General features: G+C 51.7%; 1 protein-coding gene across 1 annotated transcript in view; it reads left to right on the top strand.

Annotated features, from left to right (window-relative positions):
- Positions 1-7,341, top strand: part of ERN1 (endoplasmic reticulum to nucleus signaling 1) — a 79,280-nt gene extending 71,939 nt beyond the window's left edge. The window contains 5 exon segments of the mRNA XM_068977496.1: positions 2,570-2,717; positions 4,377-4,504; positions 5,898-6,021; positions 6,456-6,523; positions 7,010-7,341. Of these exon segments, the coding sequence (XP_068833597.1) occupies positions 2,570-2,717; positions 4,377-4,504; positions 5,898-6,021; positions 6,456-6,523; positions 7,010-7,219 (678 nt within the window). The 3' untranslated portion in view covers positions 7,220-7,341.
- The last annotated feature ends 7,471 nt before the right edge of the window (positions 7,342-14,812 follow it).

Genomic DNA, 14,812 nt, shown 5'->3' with positions numbered 1-14,812 from the left:
CATTTCCTCTTGGTGATGTTGAATTTGCCCATCTATTCCTTATATTTCTTGTGAACTAGCAGTAGGTCTAAAGGTTCAGTTGGATTCAAATTAAGTGTTTTGGACAAGAACAGCCACACTCAGGTTGTACCATTACTATTACTGTACCCCTACTGGTGATGCCGAGTTGGCCCACCTGGCACAGGTGTTTAACAGTGGCATATCCGCTTTGCCAGGACTGTGTGGGGCAACACCCTGGCAGAATGTCAGTGTCCTGATACCAACAGTCACTCAGGTAATGATTCAGCATTCGTTGGCATCCCTTGCCTGAATCACTCCATTCAGTTGAAATTCTACATTTATTAGCTGACATTTTTCTATGCCCTTTCTATTTTTTTTTTTAAGTCACTATGGACTCATGGATTAAAAAAAAAAAAAAAGTAATATAACTCGGTGTAGTCTTATTTGTTTTTGTTCCTATCCCCCCCTTTTTTTTTTACAATCTTATAATTTCTGCTTTAATACCAATCAAGTTTTTAAAATTTGTGCAGTTCAATTTATCCATACTATTTCTTTATACAAAGCAGATTTCAGATAAGCATCTAAATGCTTAATGTAGAGGCCAATATTTTCTGGCAGTCCTTGGTTCCTGAAAGTTGAGCTTCATCAGATGTTTAAACGTCTGTGAAAATAGCTCCCATTCCTTTTGATACTCAAATTGTTCCAGATTTGCCCAACTGGAGCCTCTTTGAGCTGGGTTCTTCATTCTTCTGCTAAGAGCCCAGTCATGTCTGAGCACCTTGCTTTCTAGCTCACCAAGACCCTGGAGGATTATCTGACACTTCCTGAGCAAACTTGGATGGGATCAGCCATCCTAAAATAGATAAGATGCACCAGAGCCATCTTATCTAATTCACTGGGGACCAGCAGTTGGTCTGTTAATCAAAAAAGTCAGCTACGATAGAGAATCATAAGAAAATACACACTGTAAACATTTAATTTTAAATTTAAGTCACTCTCTAAATAAGAGAAATCTTGGCTGTAAAACAAGGTGTTTTTTTGACTTTGGGTCCAACTGAGTGGACTTGCTGATTTCCTCTCTTGCATAAAGCATGCTCACAATGCCTTCGGTGACTTCTGCACTGAGACTCAGACACTTTAAACACCCCCTGAGTGATTTGAGAGCGGAATCCTAGCCTCAAGCTATTTATGTCCTGTCTAGCTCACAGTTGAGTCTCCCACATCTAATCCCACAGCAATTTTTGTAGCAACTTTCTCATATCAAGTCTTACTAAAGACTCAACTTACCTCAGACTTGGCAGCATGTGTGTTTTATCAGCTTATGGAGGATTTAAACTGCAAGGACCAGAGGCAGAAATGAGTTTGGGAAAGAGCATAACTGAGCCTAGAGGTGAGCTCTGGAGTTTGGAGGCAGAGGGGCCCGCATGCAGGACAGGAGCCCGTGGGGCGGCATCAGGGAGGGGATGCTGGAGACACCAGCATCACAGGCTGTGGAGAACAGGGAGCGTCGGCCGTTCCCCGTGGGGGCGGGAAGCGGCCGTTAGGTGGGAACGTCGGCGCTGGTGGACTTGCCCCTCCTGTACTGAATCTGTCGGCCACCTCAGGAACACTCTGACAACAGAGTAATTTATGGGACTTGGCAATAAGACCTGCGTCTTGCCCTGGCTCGTCACTCCCCAGCAGCGACCCTGGGCTTATCATCGAACCGCTCTGTGTCTTCGTCTGGGAATGGTGACGTTTGCTCCTCTCACCTCACGAGGCTCTTGCGAAGGGTGTGTTTTCTCCGGTGAGGCAGGTGACCAGCTCCTGACTTTCTCTCACCAGAGCCTCACGTCATCTAGTGGAAAATCCAAGTGATGGGGCCTGGCATGAGGGACCCACGCCGTGCTTGGATTGCACCCCAGCGTTACACCCCACGTAGACCAAACTAGAAGTCACACACACTGGTTTCATCTCTAGACACGGAATGGTTTCATGGGATAAGTGAGACATGTTAATAGATACCATCAAAGTGAACACACTGGAAACTTGTCAAATAATCACTTTCTGGAGCTGTTTTTGAATGAAACACTCCTTTTTTTTTGGCCTAACCACACAGCGCACAGGATCTTAGTTCCCTGACCAGGAATCGAACTCATGCCTTTAGCAGTGATATGCAGAGTCCTAATCTGGACTGCCAGGGAATTCCCACCAAACGCTGTATTTCATTTATTAACAGAGGTTAAGACCTGTTGCATGCGTGTACCTGGGGTACCACGGGGATGCAAAGGCAGCCCGGCCCTCGAGGAGTGACGAGCTGGTTGGGTAAAGAATGACCAGCAGTGAGGACGCAGCCAGTCTTCACAGCAGCCCCGTGGGCTCATCCTCACTTCATGGTTGTAAATGCGGAGGTGCTGAGTGGCTAGGGGGCTTCCGGGGGCCAGTGGTGGAGCCAGCGTCCCACACCTTGGCTCCACAGAGCCCAGTTCTCCACGCCCAGCTCTGCTCCGAGCAGCTGCACTCTGCTGCTAGGTGAGAATGAGAACTCCCCCACCCTCCAGAGCATCTGACGCCCCTCGTTTCTTTTCAGACCTACACGGTGGACATCTTCTCCGCGGGCTGCGTCTTCTACTATGTGATATCTGAGGGCAGCCACCCCTTTGGCAAGTCCCTGCAACGCCAGGCCAACATCCTCCTGGGTGCCTACAGCCTTGACTGCCTACACCCTGAGAAGCATGGTGAGTGGGGGCTGGGGGGAGGCAGGGCTCGACTGCCTGTACCCCAAGAAGTGCAGTGAGTAGGTGGCAGAGTCGGGGGCTTGGAAGCAGCCCCTGCGGGTGGGGGTGGTGCTGGCTCTGAGCCCCAGAGGGCCTTCCTGCCAGCTGCTCGCCCAGTGGGCCTCAGTGAACCAAGGACTCGATCCAGAGCTGGTGGAGGGCTGGGTGGGGTGTCCTGAAGCCAAGTAACTCCTAGGTTCCTGAGGTCACATGACAACCTTTGTGACCTGGGCAAGGCCCCTTTGGGGACCTCTGTTTTCCAGTTTGTGACTCCTGAGGGTTAAACAATTCGCGGTACCTTCCTGTCCCAATGTTTGGGGAGACAGAAGGGCCATGCCCCATAAACTGGGCTCTTGTGTGTTGGCTGGCAGTCAGGAGGTCACCCTGGTCTAGGGACAGATGATCTGGGTACTCACTCTCCAGGCGTGAGGACAAGCCTTTCTGCCTGACTGACGGGCTTCCCACATTGTTATCGGCCTGTGACACCTGCTCCTGCCCTTTAAAAAGATTTAAACTATCTTACAATTTTGCTCATGGATTAATTTTCCTTATTCCCTGGAGACAAAACAGATTAGCATAAAGGCTCATAGATTCGTTACACAGTGATGAATGACTGCGGTCAGTACCTTTGTACACATTATTCTGATCATCTCTCTAGACACATATTCATATTTTTATAAAAAGTGGAGTTAAATAGTACATAGTATTTTGCAGCATGCTCTTTTCGTATTATTGACTTATTTTTGGCTGCACTGGGTGGTCTTTGTTGCACGCGGGCTTTCTCTAGTTGTGATGTACAGGCTTCTCATCACAGTGGCTTCTCGTTGTGGAGCACAGTCTCTAGGGCACAGTGACACACAGATTTAGTGACCTTGTGGCATGTAGAATCTTCGTTCCCAAACCAGGGATCGAACTCATGTCCCCTGCGTTGGCAGGCGGATTCTCAACGACTGGACCACCAGGGATAGCACGCTCGTTTTTAACCTTCATCTTGATTCTCTATCCATGTCCATCCACATTCAGCCAGTACGTCATCCTGGTGGCCCACAGTCCAGCGTGTGGAGGCAGGACAGTGTCACCCAAGACTCTGATAGCGAGTATTTCCGATCACTCCTTTTCATTAACTGCGTGATGAGGTCTCTCCTCCTTAGCCGAAGTCTTATGTTACTGGAATGGGTTTCTGTCAGTAGCTATCAATGCTTCCCTGATAGCTCGGTTGGTAAAGAATCTGCCTGCGATGCAGGAGACCCCGGTTTGATTCCTGGGTTGGGGAGATCTGCTGGAGAAGGGACAGGCTACCCTCTCCAGCATCCTTGGGCTTCCCTTATGGCTCAGCTTGTAAAGAGTCTGCCTGCAATGTGGGAGACCTGGGTTCGATCCCTGGGTTGGGAAGATCCGCTGGAGAAGGGAAAGGCTACCCACTCCAGAATTCTGGCCTGGAGAATTCCACGGACTGTACAGTCCATGGGGTTGCAAAGAGTTGGACACGACTGAGCGACTTTCACTTGTCAATAGAACCTTGAGTCGCAGGGATGCAGACTGTTAAGGTTTTGGGTATTTATTTGCTTGCAGCTTGAGGCTGGTCATAACGAGCTGTGTGTCTGTTTTCCTCCTCTGCAGAGGACGTCATTGCCCGGGAGTTAATAGAGAAGATGATCGCCATGGACCCCCAGAAGCGCCCATCAGCGAAGCATGTGCTGAAACACCCTTTCTTCTGGAGCCTGGAAAAGCAGCTCCAGTTCTTCCAGGTGGAGATGTTTGTTTTCTTCATCAAAGATATTCATTTAACCTTGCCCGTTTCTTTCCATAAACTATAGGAAAGAACAAAGAATGAAACAAATGACCCATAATCCCACAACCAAAAGAGAACCACAGTTGGCATCTCAATGTATTTTCTTCATACAGGCCGACCTAGGAGATACTGCAGGCTCGGCTCCAGACCCTGGTGATAAGCCAGATATTGCAGTAGAGCGAGTCACACATACTTTTTGGTTTCCCAGTGCACATAAGTGTTAATGTCTACGTCACACCGTAGTCTAAGAATGCAGTAACGTTATGTCTGAGGGCAGACGTCTTCAAGGGACCTCCAGATTAGCCAGGTCAATTGGCTGATGATAAGATGTAGAGCAGGAATAGAGCTCATGCAAAGGGAACTTCACCGCACCCCGGGTTGAGATGTAAGTTCTTAGTGTCTCCAGTCACATGTCTTGTGAACATACAGGCTTCCGTCCGTATCACAAGCTGTGGTTCAGCTCCAAGTGCCCCCCATGTACCCAAGTGCATGCTTAGTTGCTTTGGTCATGTCTGACTCCTTGTGACCCTATGGACCGTAGCCCACCACGCTCCTCTCGCCATGGGATTCTTTATGCAAGAATGCTAGAGTGGGTTGCCATGCCCCGCTCCAGGGGATCTTCCCAACCCAGGGATCAAACCCCTGTTTCCTGCGTCTCCTGCATTACAGTGGATTATTTTCCATTGAGCCACCAGGAAAGCCCCCCTTGTACCCAAGTCGGCCATCAGTTCCCCACAGGGCTTTCCTTTTGCAAGTTAGACAGTCAGCTGGTCTGATTTTGTCTTCATCAAAGATGAAGGCTGTGCTCCCCACAAAGCTGCTCAGCAGATCTGTCTCACTGATGGGGACTCCGAGAGGCCCGTGGTCAGGTCCACCCCCTCAAACACAGAGCGAGATTTGGATCCACAGCTGGGGCCTTTGGACCCGATACTCTTGCCACTGGCTTTCCTCCTCCGAAAGAAGTCTTGGCTTCCTGTTGTTTTCTAATTGTTTGGTTGAAGAATGATAAACCTCCCCCCATCAGTCATGGCTTTGTGTGTGTGGGCACACAGAAGTCACAGCGTGTCAATCCAAGTGAACCTTTTTCTTGGTTCATCGGTGAATACAGATTGCACACGTGGCCCCGTGTGGCACGTAGTGTGGGTGACAGGCGGGCGAGGTGCTGCAGGCCTGTGGACAGTGTGCATCTGGTGGAGCCGGGAGGTCTCTCCTCAGCGAGCGGCAGGCGGGGCCGCTCCCTGGGAGCAGGCAGGACCCTCGCTGCCCGGCTCAGGCAGGGGTGGCCGGGCCGTCCTCGGCCCTCGGCGCCTCCACACTGACCGTCCCCCGTTGCCCTGTCTCCCTCCCAGGACGTGAGTGACCGGATAGAGAAGGAGGCCCTGGACGGCCCGATAGTGAAGCAGCTGGAGCGCGGCGGGCGGGCCGTGGTGAAGATGGACTGGCGGGAGAACATCACCGTCCCCCTGCAGACAGGTGACCGCGAGGCGCCCGGGCGCCTGTGGGCGGAAGCGGTTCCCCTGAGCGCTTCTGAGAAGCAGGCGTGGGAGCGACAACTCCAGGCCGCGTGGGGCTCCAAATGCCGCTTCTGGGGCCGAGGCTTCCTGGGGTCTGGGTGGCCAGTCACCCCGCTGCTCTCGGGCGCGTCCTCCTTCGTCTCTCAGAGTGACAGGCTTGTGCCAGGCATGGCGCTCTCAGCGGCCATCTCTGACCGCGGGCGTGACTGGGAGGCGGGATTCAGGCTCATGCAGCTGCGCTGCACCGGTTCAGATTGGGGGGATCTGCGATGAGGGTGGAGTTAGGTCCTGTTTCTGTCCTAAGACTGCTTCATCTCCAGGAGCCCCAGAAACTGTTTTCTTTTGGAATCTAGTGGGTTTATTACATTGCCTCCCTTCTTTTTTTTTTCCTAGATCTGCGGAAATTCAGAACTTATAAAGGCAGTTCGGTCCGAGATCTCCTCCGAGCCATGAGGAATAAGGTGAGGGCCGAGGGCGCACGGCGGGGCCGGGCACGGCCGCTGCACAGCCCCCTCCTCGTATCCCTTCCCCATGGGTGCTCCGGCCACCCTGGAGTGAGGAGCTCGCAGAGGCTGGGCGGCCGTGACTGCCCTGGACACATTAGCGGCTGTTCCTTCCCCTGGATGAGCCTTCTCTTCAGGGATGCTGGGGCGGGGAGCTGTGCTCTGGGAAGCGGGCTCAGTCGCCATATGCTTGCATGGTGCCCTCTCCCTGCCTGGACAGCACTCGATGAAGTCCCTCTATGGGGGCCCTTTCTGCACCTGACTGCCCCTCCCTCTTCTCCCCACACCAGCCTCAAAGGCCTCCCCCAAAGAAGGGGAAGAGACCAGGGAGTGGACGGGTGGTCCGTTTAGCCAGCCTCACAGTCTGTGTTCCTCGAGTGGGTCTGGCCCGGGTCCCACGGGCTCCTCTCCGCCGACCATGTGTCTCTGTCCGCCCGTCTGCAGAAGCACCACTACCGGGAGCTGCCCGAGGAGGTGCAGGAGACGCTGGGCGCCCTCCCCGACGACTTCGTGCGCTACTTCACCTCCCGCTTCCCCCACCTGCTCTCGCACACCTACCGCGCCATGGAGCTGTGCCGCCACGAGAGGCCCTTCCAGCCCTACTACCACGAGCCCCCCGAGCCCCAGCCCCCTGTGACTGCAGACGCCCTTTGAGCCGGGCGGCCTCCACGCTGGTGGCCTCACTGGGACTGAGGGCCTGGTCTCTACGAGCTGCAGCCCGGTGCCTCCCGGCCGAGCAGGGAGACCGGGCCCTGAAGCCAAGTGCCTTGAGCTGCCCGCTCCGCAGCCAGCAGGGGAAGATGCCAACCCCAGGCAGGGCGAGAGGTGATTCCTCCCCACCCCCCAACCTGCGGAGGAGCTGGGAAGACACTGGTCATGAAAGCTGGACCATCGGGGGAGGTTTGCAAAAGAGGACCGGTCCCAGAGGCAGAGAGGAGCACCGTCCGTCTTCTCCTGGATATACTCGCTTCAGACTTGCATTTCTTTTAAAACTCCCTGTCTGATGCTGGCCTGTAGGCCTTTAAGGAAGAGAGATTAGGGACCCCTCCGTGTTGCCTGTGTGCTGGGTCCAGGAGCACCCTCTCTTGGACCAGCTAGGCCAAGCTGTACCAAGTGTGGCCCCTGCTAGGAGCAGGGCCTGGAGGAGAGGGTCCCTGGGAGGGGGAGGGCCTTCAGAGGGTGTCATCCCTGGGGATCAGAGACACTGTGCACCCACAGGTTCCCAGGTCACTGTGACCAGCATTTCCTCTGGGGCAGCAAGAACCTTGAGCATAGGGGTGCGGTGAGGGGACAGGCCAGCCCGGCACTCTGAAAGGCGAGGCTGTGTCTGCAGGTCTCACAGACACTGAGAGGATGCCGTGGCCCCGGGCACTGGTGGCCTGAACGGGGGCCCTTGGTGGGTCCGTGCCTTGGGCACTTGGGGTTATTTAGGAGCATCTGGGGGCAAGAGGGGACAAGTCGCCTGGCCATGAGGGGTAGAAGCTCAGACCCGGGCAGGGACAGGCCAGAGGGGCCGGAGGGGACATTCAGGGCCCACCAGGGCATCCTGGCCAGCGGGCAGGCAGTGAGGCCACTCTGTCCCTGGGGCCAGCAGGACGGGCCAGGGAGTTGAGAGCCGAGGCCAGAGTCACCACACACTTTGTACAGGCTTTTATGTTTCTCCTGGCAGATTTTAATAACTTTTTATTTTTATCATACCGTAGAATGCTATGTTAGTGTGAGCTAAACTGAACTTGAAGCTTACTCATGAAGAAGCAATGCAAGAAACAGAATAATACATCTTCTATTTTGTGGGGCACGGAAAGCCCCATCCTCTGGTTCTCTAACACTGAAGAGTGAAACAGCGTGGCCATACTATGTATGTGTGTGACACAACCTCAAAATCCCACTCTCCAAATCATGTCAATACCATGGGGTTTTTCCCCCCCAAATTGATACAATGTTTAATGTTAGTTTTAGTCAAAAATTTCTCTGTCTTTTCTCTGCCAAAAGCCCTTAGAGGTTTACTACAGTCAGGATACAGGTGAGGAAGCATTTTCTGAGGACCTTCTCTAGCCAGTTGGACGGATCGCTGCAGTTCGGTCCTGGTGAACTCAGAGACTCCGCTTGGGAGAAAGAATGTTACTATCAATTTTCTCTTTAACTGACAGAGAGAAATCACTGTTTCTTCTCCTTGCAAGATGTTTTCTGGCAGTGGATTTGAGCAAGAGCCAGTCACCAACATACTCATTCTGCCTTCAGTGAATTCAACTCCCTTCCTTTCCGTCTGCCTAAAGTCATCTTCTCTCTCTCTCTTTTAAAATTATCCTGCATCTTTAAACCTCATCCATTGCCTCACTTAGACCTGGGAACCCAGCATCCTCGGCCGGCATCATGCCTCGTACCATGCTGTCCGTTTTTCAGGAACACGGAAGACCAACGTCTTTCTTCTCCCAGCTCTGATGCTCCCGGGCCAGCCCCTCCCCAGCTGCTCTCGTACGGCTCTGCAGGTTGCTTTGCCGCCAGGGCAGATGATGAGACTGGTTGAGGTGGAGAAGGAGAAAGTACCACGAGTGATTTAAGGGACTGTCTCTCTGTTTTGGCCCCTCTTGCCTCCAGGACAGCTTTTTTTTTAAACTGCCTTTTCTGCTTGTGGTACTGGTTTTTAACCCTCCAACTGTCTCAAACCCGCTCATTCACTGTATTTTATTTGAGCACTTCCATATGTGCTGGACAGGATATTGGGTGCCAGAGACCCAGGTGAACAAAACAGGCCAAACCTCGGCTTTCGCACGAGCCAGTGGTAGAGAGTGGACAGGGAGTAAATACCAGCACTGCGAAGAAACCGCGGAGGTGGGGAAGGGCGTGCGTCTGGGGTGGGCACCCAGCAGATCGCCTTCTGTTCATCTTCTCTCCGTCACCCTTGGGAACCCAGGCACCCGTAAGTCTTCCCAAGTGGCCTGTAGAGGGCTTGTGTGGGTGCCCATCATGATGACACCTCGGGCACCATCTGGCTTATCTTGTCCTGGTCTCTAGAGTTCTGGTTTCCTGTTGTTTTGGGCAGGGTTCTGCAGTCGGCCACGTCCTGTCACAGCTGAGCCGTTGCTCTGATCTTCTGTACGATTCCTGGAAGGCTGAATTTTCACAAGTACACCATCTTTATCTTCTTTTTTTTTTTAATTTATTTATGGCTGTGCTGAGTCTTCGCTGCTGCACACACACGGGCTTTCTCTACTTGTGGCAAGCAGGGGCTGCTCTCGCTGAGGTCACCAGCTTCTCATCGAGGTGGCTTTTCTTGCAGATTACAGGCTGTAGGGTGCACAGGCTTCAGTAAGCGCTTCAGTTAGTTGCCCCGAGGCATATGGAAACTTCCCCAGACCAGGAGTCGAGCCCGTGTCCCCTGCATTGGCAGACAGGTTCTTATGCACTGGACTACCAGGGAAGTCCTGTCTCATCTTTAAGACAGAATTTAGTCACATCTGTTAGGAATCCCAAGGACACCATCATCTCTTTAAATCTCGTATTGAACCTTGTGTTGAATCTGTCCTTGGCACACCTGCCAGAATTCTCTTGCTGCTTCTTGAGTCCTTTTAACTTCAGTTTTTGAAGAGCTCCACCTGTCACGGGCTCCAGAGCGTCTGCAATCACAGGTGTTAGGTGATGCCACTAAAGCACCTGATGTCTCATGCATGCCACCCTGGCACCAAGTTCCTCTCCCATCTCCCCCTTTCTCAGTGCAGTAGTCCTTGTCGGCTCTCCCCAGGGAGACATCATTCCCACCCCTTACACATCTTTCAGTGGGAGGTCCAGCGGTTAGCAGGCCCAGTTAAGTGCTTCCTTCCTACCAACTTGAGAAGAAAGTTCCTTATCAGAGCTCACCCTGATCCTTTGAGTGAGGTTTTGTGTGAATGCCATTCATTTATCACCACAGTGAAAGAGAAGAACTGGAGTCTGGTCTGACATCGAAGATGGGAGGGGGGCCTTTGGGTCGTAGAGTTTTTTCCTCTTGGACGCTCTCTTCTCCAAAGCTGAACCACGGCCAGGCTTGGCTTTCCCGGGACTGTTCTCATTGTGTATCTCTGTTCATCGGATCCTCAGCCTTGAGGTCATCCGGGACGTGGGCTGGTTCCGTTTTCACAGCCTTCTGTGGAAGGGCTGGGGGACAGAGCACAGCACACCTGGAGGGAGCCTCTCTCTCTTCTCTTGAGCTTTCTCTCCGATCGTTCAGCTTCTGAAATCCCTCTTCTTCGTATTTCCCAGTGTTTCTTTTCCTTGCCCCCCCTTCACCATCCTGGAGTAGTTTCTTCAGTTGACTGATCCTTTGGGTGAGGTTCTGTGTGAATGCCATTCATTTATCACCGCAGTGAAAAAGATGAACTGATGGCTGGTCTGACGTCAAAGATGAGAGGGGGGTCCTTTGGGTTGCAGGGCTTTCTCCTCTTGGACGCTTCTTTCTCCGAAGTTGGCCCGGGGCCAGGCGTGGGCTTCCCGGGACTGATCTCGTTTGTGTATCGCTGTGCACGTCGAGCTTGCCTGGAAGTAAGTCTCCAGGTGTCCTGTCCAGATGAGCCGGAATTCCACCTTCCAGGGTTGGACCGTCATCATTCTTTGGGTTTCTTTCTTTTTTTTTTTTTTTTTGACCATTACATTTTAAACCAAAGAGTCTACTTTTTGTATATTTGGTTTGCTCTTTGAATCAGTGATTTCCCATGAGTAACTGGTTCCAATTCTTGTATCAGGACTTAAATCCTCTCTGTATTCTTGGAAAACCACAAAGACAGCATCCAAAATGAGCCTCCCCACTGGAGCAGCCTTAACCAACACTTCCAGCCAAAGTCCCCTCCCCGCTCACCTCACCCCCTGTTCTCGAGTGTCCAGTATTCCTTTTCAGTGTCCCAGAAGCTGTGACGGGGGCGTCCCCACTGACCTAGAAAGCATTACCAGTTGATTCTGCCACATTCTCAGATGCTAACTTTATGTAGTATTCTTTTTGCAACGACCTATTTATTGAACCTATTTATATTTATTTAATTTTTACTCTGAAGTGTATCCAGTGACAGTTGCACTTGCTTAAAGCACATCAGATTTGCTTTGGATAAACACCCCTGACCATTTTAAAACTGGAAAAGTTATACTGTATCCTTCCATGGGATGGATGCCTTACAGTAGTTTTGTCATTAAAGGGTGAATAATTTGGTCAGGGTAAAAATGTTCATTTTAAAGTGATTTTTTTAAAAAATTCTGTGCCATTGTGTCTTCTCTGTGGATGGTTAATTGTTTCATGGGTATGTGTTAATCGTGTGATACAATCCTCTTTGTGGAACCTAAAAATCCTCTTTTTAGCTTTATATTTTATAAACTGCCAGATTGTACTATTTTTATGTGTATTTTTAAAGGTCGATGATGTGAGGGTAATTATCTACGTTAAACAGCCTATTTTTGTACCTCCTGTACAGTTTTATAACTCTGCTGATCAATGATGGCACCTTACGCTGAGCCAACCACAAATAAAGGCAGTTTTAGATTTGGAAGTCAGCTCCATTTTCTTCAAGACTTGACCACCGCTCTCAGACCAGGGGGTCGTTCTGAGCTGTCTTCCTGGGTAGTTGTCTGGATGGTGAGGGAGCAGTGGGCTCAGTGGGTGGGAAGACAGGCAGGAGGGGTGTTTACCTGATGGTGTTCATGGCAGGGTCCCAGGGCTGGAGAGTCCCCCTTAGTTTCTTTATATTTTTTAAAGATTTTTTTTTAATATGGACCATTTTTAAAGAAAATCTTGTACTGAATTTGCTACAGTATCACTTCTGTTTTATGTTTTGGTTTTTTGGCTGCAAGGCATGTGGGAATCCTAGGACCTCCCCATCCAGGGATCGAACCCACACCCCCTGCATTGGAAAGTCGTAACCACTGGGATCGGTCCTGGGTGTACTTTGGAAGGAACGATGCTAAAGCTGAGATTCCAGTACTTTGGCCACCTCATGTGAAGAGCTGACTCATTGGAAAAGACCCTGATGCTGGGAGGGATTGGGGGCAGGAGGAGAAGGGGACGACAGAGGATGAGATGGCTGGATGGCATCACCGACTCGATGGACGTGAGGTTGAGTGAACTCCGGGAATTGGTGATGGACAGGGAGGCCTGGCGTGCTGCAATTCGTGGGGTCACAAAGAGTCGGACACGACTGAGCGACTGAACTGAACTGAACCACTGGGCCACCAGGGAAATCCCCTCCTTAGTTTCTGTGGGCAGAGCTTCCTTGAAACACTGCAGAAAATTTCCCCGAAAGTACTGGCTCAGGCTGAATTCCAGAAAGGTGGCCAGGTTAGGACCCACACACCTTGTGAGGCAGGGGTTGGGGCAGGTGTAAACAGGTTGTTGGTCCAGGAAATCCGCAGGGGAGAGACGCCAGGGAGGTAACTCAGCCAACACAGCAGTGGGAAAGACACGACCTGCGTGTGTCTGAAGCACATAAGATGTCTGCCCACACGCCAAGGCATGAGCTCAGTGGCCAGCCTGGTTGGATTTTAGGATCCTGCTAACATGCTTTCACCCCTCAGGCCGCATCCCCTCTGGTGACATCCGAGGATGCTCTGCTTTCTCTTGCACCACCGGGAAGGGGTCATTCACCAGAGGACCCCAAGGGCCCTCCAGCCCCTGGACAGCTTAGCAAGGGCTCTGCCTGGAGACTGGCTCCTTCCACTCAGCCAACCAGCATCCCATCTTCCCACTTCTCACCCCACCCAGTGGACACAGGGGGCATCCCTGAGAGCCATGGACACGCCCTCTCTCTGAAGCATGGATCCTTGGATGCAGCCAAGTCCAAGGGAGCAGGAGGAGCACTGCAGGGCAGGAGGGGATGGGGGTGACAGAGGATGAGATGCTTAGAAGGCATCACTTGGCACCTGCTTGCTGCCTTCTGTCACTTGATGTGGCTCTCAGATTCCCCATGAAGCTATTGAGCCCAGGCTGGGGTCATGTCTTGGACTGGTCCAGGCCAGGGAGGGAGGTGGCTGGTAGCACACTCACCCGCCTCTGAGAACAGGGAGAGGCCAACAGGTGGTCAGGCCAGGGCCATGGACTTTTTCCCCCCAAAAGTTATTCGCTGTATGTGCAGATATACCCGATTGTATTCTATCAGTGAACACACTGGTCTGCACCATCTTGTTGTATTTGGCCGATCTGTCCTGTGTGCTAGACACATGCCTTAGCTTCAGGTTTGGTTCAGTCGCTCAGTCGTGTCCGACTCTGTGACCCCATAGACTGCAGCACGCCAGACTTCCCTGCCCATCATCAACTCCCAGAGCTTGCTCAAACTCATGTCCATTGAGTCGGTGATGCCACCCAACCATCTCATCCTCGGTCATCCCCTTCTCCTCCTGCCCTCAATGTTTCCCAGCATCAGGATCTTTTCCAATGAGTCAGCTGGAGTATTGGAGTTTCCGCTTCAGCATCAGCCCTTCCAATGAATATGTTGGACTGATTTCTTTTAGGATGGACTGGTTGGATCTCCTTGCAGTCCAAGGGACTCTCAAGAGTCTTCTCCAACATCAGTACAAATGCATCAGTTCTTCAGTGCTCAGCTTTCTTTATAGTCCAACTCTCACATCCATACATGACTACTGGAAAAACCATAGCTTTGACTAGGCAGACCTTTGTCGGCAAAGTAATGTCTCTGTTTTTTAATATGCTGTCTAGGTTGGTCATAGGAGTAAGCATCTTTTAATTTCATGGCTTCAGTCACCATCTGCAGTGATTTTGGAGCCCAAGAAAATAAAGTCTGTCACTGTTCTATAGCTTCAGGAGATGATAACAAAAAAAATCACAGTTAACCCCGCCTGTTTGTCTGTCTCCCGGGGCCAGGCAGGCACTGAGCTGGGATGTCTGTGCCCTGGTGGCTGGCTGGCCTCAGTCCTCTCCCCCTGCAGACCAGCATCTCCTCAAGATCAAGAGCACTTAACAGGATTTGCCTTGTGATCCAGCAAACAAGACTGTATGCTCCCAGCACAGGGGACCCAGGTTTGATCCCTGGTCAGGGAATTAGATCCCACGTGCTGCAACAAAGCCCAAAGACACTGTATGCCACAACTCAGACCAGGAGCAGCCAAATAAATAAATATTAAAAGAAAGAACACTTAACATCCTTTCTTTGGTGAAAAACAAACCAGACCCTTTGCCAAGGCAGAAAATCACGTCATGACCCTGTGTCTGGGCCAGTGAACCATGAGCAGACGAACAGGGCTGGCGAGAACATGAGAGCCCCTGGGAGACCGTAC

The sequence above is a fragment of the Capricornis sumatraensis genome, chromosome 8 (genome assembly GCF_032405125.1).
Source record: "Capricornis sumatraensis isolate serow.1 chromosome 8, serow.2, whole genome shotgun sequence".
NCBI lineage: Eukaryota > Metazoa > Chordata > Mammalia > Artiodactyla > Bovidae > Capricornis > Capricornis sumatraensis.
Note: the sequence above shows the minus strand (reverse complement) of the source record. Positions and strands in the feature narration are given on the sequence as shown.